We start from the raw sequence: 18,488 nt of genomic DNA, 5'->3' as shown, positions 1-18,488 counted from the left end.
CCGCTGCCCATGAACGATGGTGGTTGGTGTTGCTGGGGCTGTCCGTGTGACTTCAGTGTGTGTGTGTGTGTGTGTGTGTGTGTGTGTGTGTGTGTGTGTGTGTGGGTGTGCCAGCCACCACCAGTCGTTGTGTTGGCCGAACCTGAACAAGAAGAAGGCACAGCGCACATGGTGGCGGAAAATGGCTTCACTCTCACTCCAATCCTTGTGAGTTGAGGGTTGGAGAAACCCCCGGAAAAGGCGGTCGGGCAGCAACCGGGATGAGAAGGGATGGAAAGCCGGCAAGCGACCACACCACGCGCGATTGCATGGGACGATGGAGATTGCCCGGCATGACAGAAGGGTAAAAGGAAGGACATTTCGCGCAAATGTGGAAAAGCCTCGGTTTATTCCGAAAAACCCGGCGCGCGTTGTACCGAAACCACAAGATCAACTCACTCACTCCCCAGTCCTCCTCGCCACAAACCCGGCTGGTGACCACCAACGTGTTTGACCAAGTCGGGAGTATCATAAAGAGTGTGTACCGGCAGGTGGAACCGGAACCGGACCCGAAACGGTGGCTGGCAGGACGTTGAAAGCAACAAAAAAAGAAAGAAAACGAGAACGAAGAGTGAAAATGTACCACACTACGCGCGCTCAGCTCAGGCGAGTTTCGGTTGGTTCCGTGGTTTTACTAAGAGAAACACACACACACCTTCACCTCCTTCACACTCCCCGTGTCACCGCACAACACACTCAACCCATCGTTCGTGTATCCTTTCGCCAACAAAATGCAAACAAACGGATACATTGGCATCTCTGCTTCCCACACGCCGACATTTCCAACGTTCAATTTAACCCCCCTCCCTTTCCTTATCCCTTGCCTACCTCCCCCCCGTTGCACCCGGTCGGTTCTGGAAGCGCCGATGTCACGGCAACGAACGAGCTGAGAAAATGAGCCAGCCAGCGTGCAATGGCGATGGCGATGGCGCTGGTGGTGTACATTTGCGCTAACAAAGCCTCCTGATCGGGTGGTACGATGCAGCCATGGAGCCCAGGGATGCGCACGTGTGCGTGTGTGTGTGTGCCTTTAATTTTCAGCCCAACGGAAAACACCCCCGTCGCGCCGCAAGGTCCTGACGATGATGCAGGGGGGCCAGCCAGCCAGCCAGCCAGCGTTTTCTATTAACGTCGTATAAATGCATTATACATACGGTGGTGTGGTGGATGAAAGGCACGAGATATCAATCTTCCGTTGGTGGAGGTCTTCCGAGCGGATGTGCCGAATTTGTGCACACATTCGTTCCCAGACCGGAAGCTTAGGATGGGACAGGATATGTAATGGAATGATTGGAAGGATCTCAGCCCCCGTTGCGAGCGTACGATCAGCTGCACGTTTGAACAAAAAAGGGAACTATGTCAATGAGCAGTCGAAATTAGGCGTTGCAATTTCCGGCTTCATTAGCGGAACCATCCCACTGCTGCTGCTGCTTGTGATGTGGTTGTGTGGGTTGAGAGCGGAAAAACTGAACCTTTTTTTTGTGGACGACAAGCTTTTGCATACGTGTGTCCTCTTTCGCTGTGATGGGAAGAGACTAAAAACCACTAAAAATGTAAAGCTGCAACATTTCCATTGATGGCGTTGAATTGAAATGTGCATCATGCTTACGGGGCGATGATTTCCCAAACGATTGTTAAACAAATACACTCTAATTATGATCATTAATTTATTTACTACTTTATCCGTTCGTTATACTTTTGTATTGTGCACTCGTCGCTAAGGAAATATTTCTACAACGAACTGCGCAAAAGCAATGGTAATTCACTCGATTCAGTGAACGAGTGCATTCCTGGTTTTGTATAACAGCATTTTTTTAAGCCCTCGGTTGCTTGAAAGAAGAAAATTACACTCGAAATGTACGAAAATACTCGGCACCAACAATCTATGCGCTTGCGAGCGTTCGCAGAAGCTGCATCTATTCATGTTTTGTGTTTTATTTTATTCCCATTTTCATTTTATATTTTTTTCGTGAGCCATCCCAACTTATCCCATCCGTAGTAAAAGCGAAACGGAACCCCATCCGAGAAGGGGAGGGCAAAAGAAAGCCGAGAAAATCAACCCACCGGCACACCTTCATCTTTTATCGTTACAGCGCAACCGATCGGATGGCGAGAGAAAAATACACAAAAGCCATCTCTATCACCAGATGAGGATCAGGTGGTGGTGCACCGAGTGCTGCCTGACTTCCCAGCAGCATCCTTCAATGCCGTAGCGCGTTGATGGAAAAAGGAAAGAAAAAAAAGAGCGCTTCTTCCTGTGGAAAATTGGTAGTTCCGCCGGGGCTATAACCTCCACGTGACGTGGATTCTTAAGCCCGCTAATACCGCGAACGCAAGAGCGAGAAAGAGAGAGAGAGAGACGGAGAGAGCACGTTGTGCCGAAACAAGACAAATGGGACCAATATTCGGTGGGCAATGTTTGCCGAAACTTTATCGAAAGAGAGGAAATTTTGCACGACGAAAAAAAAAAACGTAGACAAGAACCTAGTCAACCAGAATAGAATGAGAGGAGAAAAAAAAACATTACACAAAAATACACTCCTTTTTTCCTCCTCTCATTTTTTCATCATCTCTCTTATCCACGACAAGCACAAGCGACAGATTTTGCACCCGATAGCTTCAGCTTCAGCTGCCTTTTTCGTTTTCCATACCACACACACTTTTCCAGAATTTTTGTTTAACCTCCGGCAGGGTTGTCAAACTAGCGAAAGCTGCCCGCTCGTAGGAAGGGTTGCTAAGTAAAGTTTGAAAAATTGAAAGGCTTCTAAAGGACATTCCCTCCGTGAGTGGGGGTAAAAAACGACGAAGGATAACCCCACGAAATCCATCAGTGTTCGACACGCCTGCGAATTTCCAGAAGCACAGAAACCCCCATTCCAACACCCTCCCAAGGTTGTGCTTGACAAAAGCGGACGAAAATTTGGCGCTTTTCTCACGCCACGAACAACCGATTGCGGGCAAAACTGGGAAACGACGCTTTCATCACTTCGTCGCCGGCGCAAACGACATTTTCTTCCCGTGGCGTCGTCGTCATTGCCGAGGTGGATTTCGTCCTTTTTTTCATACCCCCCCGGTTAGGTGGTGCCCAGTGCGAAGCTGTTTGAAAATTCAGGTCCTGTTGCGCCCATTCGCGGTTGATTTTTTGCTTGTTTATTCAGCGGCAGCGAGCAAACGAACGGATGAAAGGTTTTTTGACGATTTAACTTTGACGAAAACTTTGATTAGACGAGGGGGGATATGCTGCTGGCGCTCACGTGAGAAAGCTCGTCACCGTCAAGGTCGTCGAATGAAGTTGAGATAAAAAAAATGCAACCACCACACGATGTAACCGGCGAACATTATCTTCCCTTAAAAACGTCACACCAAGGAACTACACCATCCTCCACGAGGGATGTCTTTCGACCGTTTTGAGGGACACGAGATATAAAGGGTGAGCCGGCGGCCGATGATTAGACCCCGTCAGTGCATGTCGGTGAAACTTTGCATTGATCACAACGATAATCATCCCCAACCCCAAATTGCCCCCCAGGAGATTCTCGAATGAAGGAAGGTTGGTGAAAGATACAGCACGATAACTCACGGGCCGGCAACTGAACGAGTTGCGCCGCATGCAAATTAACCACCGACCAGGAAAGCACCCCAACAAGAAAGCAGTTCGAAGGGAGACCCCCACACACACACATACACACACACAAAGCGAGAGAGAAAAGACCCAGCACAGCCACCCTTGAAACATTCCAACCACGCCCAAAAGGCTGAGCGAAAAATCCACCTTCCAATATTATTCCCACCGAATCCGCGGACGCCGGCTCTGCTCCGGTTGCTACTCGAGGTTTGCGCCAGTTGGAACCATACGAGAGGGCCTGGCCACGCGGACAGAGGGAGAGTTCGGGGATTCCAAATTATGGCTGCTGCTGCTGCTGTTGCCACACGAGAGAAGCTGGGCAGCAGAGTAGCGCGAAAAGTTCGACTACCACCGCGCGCGACTGACTGGTGGAAGAAAAATGCAAGCGATACACGACGACGACGACCGTCGCTTGGTTTCTTTGGCTGTAATTATCTTGCTGTTGCTGATGCTGCCGTCGGAATGGATGGAAGCGAAAGCAAAGAAGAAGAAGAAGGAGAAGAAAATGGAAAAAAAGCTCGCCATCCCTGTACTCGTGCACCGAACGATGCGCGCCGCTTCTGACCCGAAACCTTCAATCATCAAATAGCAAAACTTTAGCCACCGGAGTCCTTTTTCGCCCCCCTCCCGGCGAAGGGCAGCTTCTGCTATCGCGTTCCCTCTATCAGCACGGTTAACGCGACGCCCATTTCGAAACTGACGCCGAGGAGCGTCTTGAAAAGAGATGAATAAAAAAAGAAGCTCCCAACGAATCTACCATCAAAATCCGGACCCGATGGGGGTGCTTCCTAAGGTGGGATGGATGGATGTGTCTTAAAGAACTTTCACACACACACACACCCAAGCCGGCCGGGTCTCCTTCACCCACCACAAAACAGCGTCGAGAGTGAGCGGAATTTATCCTGGGCTTGTTTAAGCGCAAATGCAAAATTGAAAAACCAACCCTCCTCGTGGAGGAAATTGTAAGGTACAACACAAATAGCGACACAGAGAGAGAGAGAGAGAGAGAGAGAGAGAGAGAGAGAGAGAGAGAGAGCGGGATGGTGTACTAACCTAGGGCAGGGTCCAGGACCGCCTGGGCCGCTTGCTCTTCGCTGACCGGCGTCTTGAGCCACATCTTCTTTAGCTTCATCGCCGCCGGCGAGTCCTCGGAGGTGGCCACTGGAACGAAGAAGAAGAAACAGAGAGAAGAAAGGATAAAAAAAAACGTTAAAATAGACAGCACTCTCAGATTAAGCAGCATCCGGTGGGCTGATGGAAAGACTCATCATGCAGCGCCGATCGGCCTGAGGGATATAAAAGTTTGCTAGCCGAAGATAACGAGTACACACACCATACACGAGGAGCTTGGTTAGCAGCTCCATTGCAGGGTGGTGCTTGGTGGGTGGTGTTGTGCACGGTGAAAACTCCCTCCGATGGTCTGGGTAAAGTTTGATTGAAAATAACGCATTTGCCAGGGGAGCACGATGGGGAGAGCTTTGTTATTTGCTGCCATTTCTTTTTCCACTGGTAAAGGTCGATGTTAAAGTGAGGTGAGTGTGGGTGCGCACAAGCGACACTACATTTAAATTGACAGTTATTTGAACACCTTTTCTTAAGCTTCACACCGATGAAGCTTTTATAGCGTTTCGATTTAGAACCCTTCATTATAACTTCCCATCCTCGAAGTGTGCATTTTCTGTTGTTCTTCTCATGTAAATTGTACATGTTAGCTATCAAATCCCCAGGGAGTTTAGAGCACCTTTCAATTGTTCTCGAAGACCATACAAAAATGTGTGCCACTCGCAATGGAAACACTTTCGCACACATAATCGTCGAAAATGAACTCGAAACTCCAGCTCGAAAAATGGGACGTTCAATGCTTTCAGTCGCCCTTCTGGAAGGTCCCAAAATCAAAACCTTCAGCTTTGGGGGGTGGTGCATTTTGTCCCTCTGCTGTCTCTCTTTCACTCGGACTCACTCACGGCCAAAAACAAAATCAATATCCTGACAGACCCCCGACAGAATAATAGATTCTCGATAGTAGCGCACGCCGAGAGAGGCTTGCCGTTGTGTATGTTTTAACGAAAAATGTCCAAAAATCAGCCGCCCAGTCCACAGCCACCGATCGTCGTATGTGTGTGCGTGTGTGTGTGTGTGGCCAGTGTAGTGTGCTAGTAGCTTCTTGTGCGTTTGGCAACAGGACGCACTCCGCCGCTTTCAGCTTCACTGCTGGAACAAACGCTTCTCCTCCATCATACGCTCCCCCAATGAAATTTGTTGGTCCACAAATAAAAGCATCCCCCACCCAACGCTCCACCCAACTTCATCCCCCCACGAACGTTCACTCGCCAGGATGCAACGTGTGCATTCTCCCCTGACCAGGACGCCAGGATTTCCATTTCAGTGCCAAAGAAAAGCCCCCCATCAAGGTGCGTCGTGTGCGTGTGGTTTTATCATACGCACAAAACTTTCCCACCCACTTCCCCGGCGGGGTCAGGTGGGGAGTGGAGATGGTGGTGGTGCCCAACGACCCCTTCATTCCGGAAAACCCCCCGCACCCCACCTCAACCCCATCGCTTGAAGCACACTCTCGCGGAATCAATTCAAAATCAAACCCAAACTCTTCCGGACCCGCGCGACCCGGGATGGTTCCGGGAAAGGATCTCGCGGGTGCACAGGAAGAAGGATCTCCCCTTTGTCCTCTCCTATCCCTCCCTCCCTCTCCCCCTCTCCCCCAGCTATCCATTCTCTGTCCAAAACCTCCGCACCACCATCGAATGCATGCGTGCGTGCCGTGAAGTCAGCCGATGGAGAAACGACAAGAATGGGAGTGTGAGTGGGAGGTGGGTGGGAGTTGCTTATGTGCAACGCAGCCTCTCTCATACGAACAGGCGACGTTGTAGCACAGATGCAGCAGCTACATATATGCATGGAACGGAACGATACGCGAGTGACGGTGCGTAGCGGGTTTTCCACACAACGGTTTGCAGCAGCAGCAGCATTGCAGGAGAGCTTCGGTGTCCTGCTCGGTGGAGAATAGAACGCAGCGAGGTCGTAGGGGTGGTGGAAGGGGGGAGCGACCCCCTCTTTCCACTACCCACGTACCCGGACCGGAAGATTGCGCTTTTATATAAACATATTTCGTGAGGAAAACTTCCGAATTATATGCACGCGCTACCATCACCACCACGACATGGCCGTGGAAAACCCGTGGTTCGAAAACCGAGATGGAAAGGAGGGGGGGGGGGTTTTCCCTCCATGGCTCCATACGTCACCGATCGCGGAAAATGCCGCTCGCACATACACACACGCGCGCGCTCTTTCTCGCTCTTTCACGCGGCGCACCACCCTAACAGCTTTCCCGGAAAATGCTCTCGAGGACCTTACGGCTCTCGTCGTCGTCGTCGAAGCGGTCAGGACGAGTTGCCGCCGGGATCGCGGGATTGTCCACTCCACCCATCCCCAATCGGTCCCTCCTCCTCTCCACGGACCGGCATTAGGATGGGACCCTAGCGCTAGCTGGATGGAACGGAGAAGAAGAACGGTTGCGCATTCGCAGGTGGTTGGAGTTGCAGCAGGAAAGGGGTGCGCGCTGTTCCGCGCAGTTTGTGAACCGCTCTCGCTCACAAGCTGAGAAGAGGCAGCTTTTTTCGAGAGGAATTGAAACGTTTCGCGGAACAATCTATCGCTAGCGCATGGGAGCGTTTCATTGGCATCGCGTTGGGTTTTCCTGTTATTTCCCTTATGTTTTTACTCGCAAACTTATTACTATTTCATTACCACATTTCATGCACATGGATAGCGTCTACAATTTGCATTTTTTTGCATTTAATATCCCCGAAATGAAGTCTTTCTACTATTATTTTACTTACATTTTTATATTAATCGGCGACATGAAGCATATTCTCTCCGACTGGTCATACTTCACCGATAAATTTCATTTATTATGCCCACACAAGAAAAAAAAACCCTCCTCTACAATTAAAGATAAGGCAATAAAGGGGATGCGCGTTAGCTTTCGCTTTTCCTTCCACACACTGCTCAATCCAGCTCGTGGAGCGGTGCAGCACGTGGTAGACGCGAAAATGCATTTCCTCTCTCCCTTGTCGTGTTGTTCCCGGGAACGCGCCTATCGATCAGAAGACGATGGGTGGTCCTGGTGCGACGATGGAAGGGCCAATCCCTTTGGTCGTGTACCACGAGACCTGGCCTGGTGATGAAGCTACAGCGCGTGCAAACGACCGCGTCCGCGAAACGAACGAGAAACCATCGACCGTTTGCGGTTATCGAAGTCGTTAGCGAGGGCCTCTGATTTGGAACCCGAAAAGCCCAAAAGGCGAGCGAAAGGCAACGCGGTTTAGGACGACCACGAGAGAGAGAGAGAAAAAGAGAGAGAGAGAGCACGCTTTCGAATGGCGCGAGAAAGCGAAAGGACAGGAAGTAATATCTGAAACACATATTTGCACTAAATCTCGTACAATATAGCCGTCCGCCGTCGTGCTCGATCCCTGCGATCCGCCATCGCTTCCACACTCCCCCCCCCAGCCAGTCACCCCCCCCCCCCCACTCGAAAGGACGACCAGGCGCTTCCGTTTCCGGGGACCACCGAAGAGGCCACCAACGGGACAAAATAATTGCGGACAGCGCGATGCGAGAAGCCAATGCAAATGCGCGTCCTCTCCGTGTGCATGTATTTGTCTCAGGCATGGAACGCATGGCTGGCGGCGAAGAGGGGGTCGCTCGAAAACTAGGACCTCAACAAAAGCGCACGCACACAACACATAGTACATCACACGCCTGTCCTGTTTTCCCCGGCACATGCATTCAGGGTGAGAAAAGGTGCAAGAGGACGTACTAAACGCACGCACACGCACTTTGGGATGCAAATTGGAATTCGATACCGAGTTTACAACTATAACTTTATATATATATATTCTAAAACCTGACCGTTCCTGACGTCCAAGCGCTGAAAACTTCACTACGGATAGGTAACGCACACGCGCACACACCGTTGGAAATCCTTAGATGCGTTTCCCCGTGCATGTCCTGGATGGAGCAGGTTTGGCGCTTTCGAAGGATGGCAGGACGCGAGTGCACCAATGAGAGGGTACCGCGTCACGGTACAGGACTTCACCTACACATCCACACACACATGTCCTTCTTATTGGCGTGTGGGCGCGCGATCCTTTTCCCGGGGAACAAATCAACCCCTGAGAGAGCCACCTTTGGGGGTGGGGGGAATGAACACGACAGCCTGCCTGCACACACCTGGTCGAAGAAAGAACCGACCGGTTGGAATGGGACGCTGGGAAAAGCGCATTTTCCACCTCTACGGTCGGCCGTTGCAGCATTCCCGGTGCATCATTACAGGCCTCGAAACCGAAACTGGCCGGTGCCGGGAAATGGGAGCGCGTGCCTTCATCTGCACCAAGAACGCTGGACGATCCCGGGGATAATAACGGAGACACACACACACAAAAAAACCATCATCGGAACAAGGCTAATAATTAATTAAAACAAACCAACGGAAGCGACGTAAGGCCTGGACAACAATGGCCGACGCTGTGTCGTGTATGCCACCGGCCGATTGCAGCACACGAGAAAGGGTTCTCGAGAACACGCTGGTGGTGCATCCGTTCGTACCGGGACCGTATTATGCAAAGAGCCATGTCCATGCATTAGACCGACGAAGTATGCTGCGCTTTTCATATCTACCCCGGAACCGAGACACCTTCCTTCATCAGCGTGTTGTTCATTGGACCGGGAATGGTTAGATCAGCGAGCTCCGCCGAGCAACGGTTGCCATGGAAATGCAGCTCGGCCGGAAGGCAGGAGTATAACAGCAAAATTAGCACACTACCAAGAAGCTACAACGGCAGCAGCATTTAGCTTTTACGATTAATTCGCGTAGCTTAATGCAATTAATTGTGACGAATAATTGGCTTCCTCTGATGCTAGCGTTACCGGAAACTAGGGCGAAGTTTCGCGATAATCTTTGCAAAATGCGAGCAGAAAGTGCATGGTGCTCTAAAAACTATTCGAAACCTGAAAACACTACAAAAAAATGTAGGCTTCTCAAATGCAAATGAACCAAATGTGTGTAAGAAAATGAACGATTCTACTAATCAAAACAAATCAAAGAGAAAACTATTACATAAATAATGTATGTGACGGAACTCATTAAAGAACGAAAGGAACTGTCAAACCACTCCGTTGACAGTGTCCATAATTTGAAATCACAAGTCTTCTACTCTATGTACTCCTCTAAACGCAGTAAATACCTTGGATAATCTTACCAAGGACGCGTAGTCTCAAGTACAATAAAACATCATATAAGGAAGTAAAGAAAATCGAGAGAAAATTATCTAGCTTCACTTTTTAAACTCTACACAGCGTAGTTAAGGCAAAACAGTATGCGTTAGTCTTGCAACTTATTTGCGTACAAATATTCCATATCGAATGACTCACAACTCAATTACGGTAGGCAGGTTTACGGTGTTTTAGACCAGAGTTTATACCACGCTGTAATAGGCAAGAACAGCATATTTTACTTCCCCTCAAATAGGAGAGATCCTGTGGGAATTCCATGATCATTTCCGAATGCCAATTGCTCCGATAGAATGCATAATACATTCTGTTGTGGTGAAACTGGCAACGATATCCGCTCACTCACTCGTTATCACTGAATCGAAAAGGGAAACAAAACACAAACCAACAACCGACACTCTTAGCAATAGAGAGCATTATGTTGTGTTGCTTGCTGCCAGGTGCTGCATTTTGTTAATCACACAAAAGCATCTCAATAATCATATGTTGTGTTGAACAAGCGCACCCGACTTATTCACGTGAAAAGAGAAGAAAAACCTATGATCATTAGCATCATGGAATGGCAATTGAAGCATCGAATCGCAATAACAAATGATCAATAATTCCACCGTGATCGGTATGGTAACCGAATCGAAAATGAGCATACTTATTGAAATGCTTCACATCATTTGACTGCCGCGGTGAGGATGGAAATAGATTCGTATAGGACACGAAAATCGAGGTGGGAAATTTTCCATTTCACAGAAAAAAGTGTACAGCAATACAAATCACCCAGAGCTAGCTTGTTAGCTGGGTGTGCTGAGCTCGTAAATTCATTACCCTAACTTTTTTGTGCGTTATCACACAATGCCAAGGAAGGTATTGATAAGGAGTGCTGTTCTGCTGTTTGCTTTGCGTTGCCGAATGAAGCAGAAACATCATCAACCGACAGAGCAAGAGCATTATTGTTGACGTAAAAATTCTTTCGGTATATGAAACACGTGATACATATTCCGATCAATAGTACTCAAATAAAGCTACAGAAACTCTTCGGGATGCTGCCACACCATTTTCACCTTTTTTTTTAAAGCCACAGCTGACGAAAAATGTTACATACAAACATACAAGCGAACTTTATACTCAAAAACAAAACTTACTCTGGTGCTTATCGGCTAATTGCACGAGCGGTGTCGGAAGATCCCTTCGCCTGTAGAAGCACATGACTTTCGCCTCAACGTTTCCGGTCGGTGTCTTGTTGAGTTCGTCGATGCGCCGAATCTGGAACGGTGTCGTCGACGATGTCTCCACGTAGACATAGTCTGCAAATACATAGAACCATAGATGCGTGAGACAAAGAGAGTGAGAGATAAAATACAAGTACTTAATTATGGAAGCGAATTAAAGCGAGTTCATCATGGAACACATCTCCTATCGGCTTGGGCGGCAGAAGATGGAAATTGAATGCAAATCTATTTACTAAAACCTTTTCCGATGGTGTGCTGTAACCCCGAGAGAGCTGGCGTTCAGCGGACAAAAAGAAAATCAATAACGATGCGAATGTACTGAGTTTCACTGGGTCCTGAAGCCACCCGTAGCCACCTGCGGCTGTGGTGTGTTGTGGCTGCCTGAACTACACCCAATCTCACCCACACAGGCTCGTCGTCGAGGTGTGAGGTGGTTTGTTATTGATTCTTTCAAAAACCAAAAGCAATCTAAACCCCTGTCAACTGCAGTTGGCCACGATTTCGATGCAACGCCTCTCCATTTGCTGTGGGTCTCAAATAGGACGAGGTTAAAGTCACCGCAGGACTACCTCCTGACGGAAGAGCGAAATATTTCTGACCCTTCGGAGGGCGCATTGATTTTTAATGGCTTCTACAACGCAAACTGCTGCTGCTCGGGAAACACCGAGGACGTGTGCGCGAGACTCCCCCTTTCTGTGTTTTTTTTTATTTCGACACAAAAACCGAACCGGTAAAACGTATGAGAGAGAAAAAATGGCGTGACAAGAATGCGGGTGCGCGCTATCGGTTGTGGAAACCCCACCGAAAATCAATTACATTCCAGTGCCACTGCGGCAGGGAAGCTTTTACGGTTTCCTGCATTCAGGAAATGTTAAACGATCGAACTATATTACTTTAAGGAATCATTTTGCTGTATGATAAAATATCAGCGTTTACACAATGCTGCTTTATGCCGGCATAGATATATCACACGGTAGATATTTAATGTATCACAAAACGAGAAGCAAAACGGAGAGCCTTTAAATGTGATTAAATCACTATACAAGCCACACATATGCATTCGTTTATTAATGCTGGAGAAAACCGCCAATATGCATTTGATACAAAATCCCAACAACCTACGGGAGGGCTCAATATTTAGGAGTTGATTTTTACCCACAGAAACGAAGGCAAGTTTGAACATGTGTGTTTTTTTTTTGTATAACCACAAATGCCAGGCTGTTATCAGATACCAAAACCCAAAACTACATGGATGCAGCCAGGTGGCCATTAGCATATAGAATTGGCATCTGATAAGCTTTAGATACTTTCTTTCACTACGGCGTGTACAGACAAATTCATATCCAAATTAATCAAACAAATAGATAAAAAAGACAGCATCATCGATAATCATGCGATTAAAAGCGAACTAAAGCAAAACTAATGGATATGATTCTTATCGAACGGGAGTGACTCGTGTGTTTTACGTAATAAAAAAAGATTTACACAAAATAGAAAAAAAACGGTGGACCACTTCATGATACACTTTGCGCACAAAATAATTTCAATGACAAAAGTAACGACCAAATTAAAAACCACAGCAATGCAGCACTCTATTTCGGTACATCCTTCACACAAGAAAGCGAATTACCTGCAATTTAATGCGTAAGGAAAAAAAAGTGGCCAACAAAAAATAATCCCAACGACCAGCTACGCTATATACGCTCTTCAAATTGTTAAATTATGATAATGAAGACCTCACAACCGTCAGTGCAAGCCGGGGGAAAGGAAAAGGCACGGGTACAAAAAATTAACAATGTTAATTCTACGCTAGGATTAAGCACAGCTCAAAACTATTCTGTTCTGGAATCCAACTAACGCAACATGACTAACAGTGGTTGGTCTTTTCGTATGCAAAAGCAACACCCATTCGGCAACAACTTCCACAAAGCTGGTTTTTGTACCGTTTCGCTAATTAAAACACGTTAGTATTATGAAAAGAATCGTTTAGAAACATTATTTCCGCACTAATTTTTTTTCATTTGTTTCCTTCCCCATTATCCTCCATCGAGCTCATTCATATTTGAACTTTTAACATGCGGTTTAAAAAAAAAGCATTCCGAGGATTCCGGAAAGAATGGCCCCAATCTGTTTCTTCGAAAATACATATACATTTAATTTTATGGTCACCTGTCTCTGGTGCGAATGATACCTTTTCAACAAAAGCTATCACACGCCTTCCGTAAGCGAACATTGCCCGTTCGGAAATGAAATGAGCGCATTGAAATAGCTACTCGCATTAAAACAAAACAAAAGTACATGCACATAGAAAAATGAAGAAAAAAAAACAAACTTTTGCGCAAAGACAGCATAAATCTGATCGACCGCAAGCGGAAAATAGAACATCGAACTCGACAGTGGCAGGGCGAAAAGGAGCACACACACACACACACACACACACACACAAAAACGAGCCTAATGCTAACCCGTCCGCCCACCCTCCCACCTCACACTTCAACCCCCAACACCCATCCACCCCCCTCCCCCCTTTGGCGTACTGTTTCGCCCTTTCCACGCAGTGAAAAGCGGTACTTTAGAAGCAATGGGGATAGGAGGGGAGTTGCTGTTCCATCGTCCGTTTCGAACACCGCTCCAAAACCCGATGACGCAAACAAGAAAAGCCTAAAAATCAGCCACCATTACCACGGGCCGCCACGGTGTGGTGGCAAATGCTGTGCAAAATAAACGCCACGCAAAAAAGAAGACCAGTTTTGCGAAAGTCAAATAGCGTAAATCGCACGACTTGCGGAGAAGTGTATACAGGGTGGAGAGACACATGTGTACGGGGGTGAATCAGGTTGCGTAATACGCCTTGCGATCGCCTCTACAGACTCTACAAACAAACGTTTAGACCCTCGGCGTTCGGTCATTTCAGCAGCCGCCGTGCTGTGGGGAAATGTTACGACGTTGACCGTACAGGAAAAATTAGGGACCCCGGCGAGAAATTGGCGATTTGATAAATATGCGCCCATTAAAACCTTCGAAACAATGAGCGGAAAAGGAAGCTAAATGTGTTTTAACTCTAGACACAAGACGAGTGAGATCAATCTGACTTCCTCGCAGTGAGGAGATTCGCAAGGATTCTTTATGTTCCTAGACGCTAGTGGTGTAGTTTGGGAGCCCACCTATTTAAAGGGGTCTTTCTCACGCCTATCACGCCAGCTTCCAAAGTCCGGTGGATCGGTGGTTTCGAAAATTAAATCACGGATGCTTGCCACGGAGAAGATAATAAAAACAAGATTAAAGAAAAAGCCCTGCACGGCGGCGATGGGGCGATGAACTCGCCATACCGCTAATGATCGCTCAGTTACGGGCCAAAATTACACCTATCTTATCTTTCGGGCTCGACCGAGTGTTCAGGGGAAGCGTGAGGAAAACAAATTTGACTCTGTACGGAACTTTGAGCGCTAGCCGGTTGATGGAAATAATTTTCCCACCGTATGATTCCAGCGTGCGTGTGTTTTTTTTCATCCAATATAAATAAGTAAAATCAACATAGTCCAATAACCAATAACGCATTGATACACATCTCTGCACCTTCATTAAGGTTTGGCTAAACACATTGTGCTTTGGTGAACTATGAAGATATCTATTAAAAACCAACAAACACAAAAATCTATTAAAGCTTAATCGACCATAAATCTACCATATCTATTTCGCCAATGTTGTCATAGAATTCGCTATTAAAAATATAAAAAAATGAATAAAATCCCTAGCGCCAAGATTAACATTCATCTATCCTGCTTCTCACTATCTCGCTTCCATTCATTTTCTTTCGCCGTTTCCTGGAGTCTTTTTCTTTGCATCTATCGCTCTCCCTCTCTCTCCCTCTCTCTCTCTCTGTCTCTTTTTATCTACTTCTCTCGCTCCATCGTAGCCCGCCCGGGCCGCTTACATTTTCATATCGAAATCAGTGTTGGAAAGTTGTTGACCCTGAACCGAATGGGAACAGGGCAGCAAGCAAGTCACGCAGGAAAAGACACCCGACCGATCCCCAGACGAAGAACCAGCAGCGAGCGAAGAAGAAGAAGAAGAAAGAAAAATAGATAAACCGAAAAGCGTACATCCCAAACGCGGACTAATCCAACGCGGCGAAGACGTGCAAAATCGGGAAAGGAAGCAACTAAAACCCAAAAAACAAAAAAAAAAAGAGAGCAAGATGTGGAAAGCAAACACAGAATGAAACGGGTGGCCAATGGCGACGAAGCGCGGCGCTACCTCCTTTTTTTCTTCCTCTTCATCATTCCCACCGGGATGGGTGCGAGAGGTGGTGTTCCACCTCACAACCACCCAAACCCCCCGTCACCAAACGAAGTGAAGGAAGAAGGAAAAAAAAGCGTGAACCTGTAGAGTAGGGTATGTCTCTCCATTCCTTGTAGGCCACGCAGTCAAGCGGCAACGAAGGAGACCTGTAAAGGAAACGACTAAATTTCGGGGGAACGAAGAGAAGGGAAGAGCACGCGGGTACGCAACGAACGTGGTCACTTTCGCGGCAAAGGTTCTTCTTCTTTCGTTTCGAGCACCTTTTCGAAAAAAGAAGGGGGAAGCAAGTTTAGAATAACGATCGGTAACAGTTCTCTGATCTCATGGCAAGTTGGTTCGGGGAGCTTCAAGCTTCGGCCCCGAGGGTTTCCCGGCGTAATGGTGGCTCAAATCCAACCGTATACCGAATTGCCCATTTTCCAGCATCTAAGAGCTAATGCCACGTCCGCCCAAATAATCGCGGGTAACGACTAGAAGGGCAAAATGGGAAATGATCGTCAATTTTAGGGCTCTAATGATGCTCTACATCGTGCTTCACGTCCATCGAGCCTCGGTGATCGAATGGATGATCAAGAACGAGCACGAATTACCAGCTCGTATTTGCTTTCTATAATTTCTCTTCCCACTCGAGGTTCAGGGGCAGAAGTTTAAGCCAAATAGCGCTCCATCGTCGGTACTTCTTATCGTCAGGATGGAGATTTTCGAAGATCAGGAGACGGAGATTTTTCACATGGGGGTTACGCTCCTTGCCCGCTTGAAATTAAACGATCGTGGCTGGCTTATTTTTAAAACCATCCATTCGCGGAGAGTCAACGAATCCAATATTCGAATCGGAGCCGTCTAGCTCGTCACCCGTCGTCACGCAATTTGCACATAGCAGCTTTTTGTGACAAATCGGGAACGGTCTGGCTTGACAGCCACGTACACGCACGCAGCAACCAGGGCAAATATTTCGTGAAGTGAGAAGGAGTTCTATTTTAGGCACGTCTTCCTTTGTCTGCCTGTGATCGAACGGCAACAGCGATTGATCCTCGATGCAGCGGATGCAAACGAATGCCGAAAAGAAGATGAGAAAAAGAAAACAAAATGCAATTCAACCGACCCTTGACAGACAATCACGGACGCGCGCTGGGACGAAATTGTCTGCTGAAGGATATTTTAAGGGTCTACCCGCCGTTAGCATTCGTTGCATGCAACTCCTCGTGATGTTTCCATCATTAGGTTTCTGGATAGAGAATTCAATGCGCTAGTCCTGTGAACCACTCATGATTTACTGTCATGTTATGTCAAGGATCTACTTCGATCCTTTTTGGCAAACTGATTTTATCCTCAACTTCCACTTTTCTGCTCTTAGTAACGGAATAAAAAAGTTCCGCGAGTTGAGTCTTCGGGTGCCATTATAACGAACGTGACGAGCCCTTTTTGTGTTTGATGAAATACAACTATTAAATTGGAACCTTACGTTTACAAGGTAAACCCCCAATTCTAGTGCAACAGTGCACTGTGAATCCGATGCAGGTTTTGGACGCGCTTCTGGATCCTTCATTTGGGGTCTACAAACTGTATCGAACTCTAACAATAAGTGTTCAACACAAAAAGAGTGGTGAAATTCCAAACTTTTACTAAATACAGTTCTCATCATTCTTATTCGTTAGATCTACCATCACAGGATTAAACAATCTACTGCATGAATACATCTAAGAAACATGTGGCTAAACAGCTGGGTGAAGTTTAAAACCTTTCAAAATATATCTCAGACACCAAGTAGTAGACATTGTCGCGTTTCAACAAAGTCTAAAACTAAATTCTCCTAACTCCTCCATCATCCATTCAATCTTAGGCTCTTCGGAGTAGTATCTTCCTTCCTCACGAGACCAAACAAATTTTCGTCCACTTTGACATAACGCCCTCAAGGCTCATGGCTTGCTGTGTTCGACACACACACACTCGCCTTCCTTGTGCGTACCCATATCGTTCCAAATTTCCCCATTCAGTCCCTAGGATAACAACACAGTTTCTTCCACCATTTGCTTACCTCCGACCCGGTACATGTTGGTTGTCATAGTGCTGCTGTTGTTTGTGTTGCTGTCTCTTTCGAAAGCACCCGGGCAGCCCCTGAATGTAGACAATCGTGCGGCCACGCGTCTAGTCTTCGGTGGCTGGAAAAATTGTCCTCCTCTCCGTCTTCGCTTGAAGGTGTGGGGGGTAGGTAGAGCGTTTTTCCCACCGCGAGCGAGAACTTTCTTATCTCACACTTAGGCGCCACACGCACACCAGCACACACACGCACACACTTTGCACTTTCGCTGTACCACTCACCCACGCCGCTAGCTGCGTCGGCACGTCCCGGTTCGTTATCAACTTCCCGGTTTTTTTTTATCAACTCTTCTTTTCTCCTCTTGCCAAAGACTTGTCCGGCGTACAACACACGTTTTACGGATCGCGAAGAGAACGGAACAAAACTGGATCAAGCACCAACACTACGCACGAGAAATCGCACCGCAAGTTCGGCAAGCTGGAACTTTAGCATCCCTCTTTCTCGCTCTTTCGTGGCACTCTCGCTTGCGCTGCTCGGCCAGTTGCACTAGTGGTGCACATAAACAACGCACCTTTCTCGCCCAAACCCACCACAAACAGTGGCCTGGCTGCGCACATCAACTTCACACCGAAAAACACACACAAACGCGCCGGTCACACAAACATCGGCCCTTATCGGTACAAACACAAACACATATACACACACACACACACACACTGTGGAAGCCGCCAGCACACTAAGCGGTTATACTAGGATCTGCTCCTTCCCACGGGGGAAACCTGCTTATTTGACAGCCTCTAGTGAACCCACAAAATGGCGCCACCTGGTGGCGTTACCGTCGCAGCATAAGCAGCTAATGTAAGCCAACGACACGCGCCTCGAAAAGATACGGGAATGGAATAATGAGGAAAAAAACACAAACACACACACATGCACAGCCACAGGCGCGCGT

At 47.5% G+C, this 18,488-nt stretch overlaps 1 protein-coding gene across 1 annotated transcript in view; it reads right to left on the bottom strand.

Moving 5' to 3' along the window:
* LOC128730724 (metastasis-associated protein MTA1) overlaps positions 1 to 18,224 on the bottom strand; it is a 32,543-nt gene extending 14,319 nt beyond the window's left edge. Inside the window, exons 1-3 of the mRNA XM_053823803.1 lie at positions 17,534 to 18,224; positions 11,110 to 11,271; positions 4,718 to 4,825 (exon numbers count right to left, since the gene is read on the bottom strand). Of these exons, the coding sequence (XP_053679778.1) occupies positions 4,718 to 4,825; positions 11,110 to 11,271; positions 17,534 to 17,561 (298 nt within the window). The 5' untranslated portion in view covers positions 17,562 to 18,224. The remainder of the gene's footprint in view (positions 1 to 4,717; positions 4,826 to 11,109; positions 11,272 to 17,533) is intronic.
* Positions 18,225 to 18,488: the final 264 nt, after the last annotated feature.

Source organism: Anopheles nili, chromosome 2 (genome assembly GCF_943737925.1).
Source record: "Anopheles nili chromosome 2, idAnoNiliSN_F5_01, whole genome shotgun sequence".
Lineage (NCBI taxonomy): Eukaryota > Metazoa > Arthropoda > Insecta > Diptera > Culicidae > Anopheles > Anopheles nili.
The sequence above is the reverse complement of the archived record's forward strand: the minus strand, read 5'-3'. Positions and strand labels throughout refer to the sequence as shown.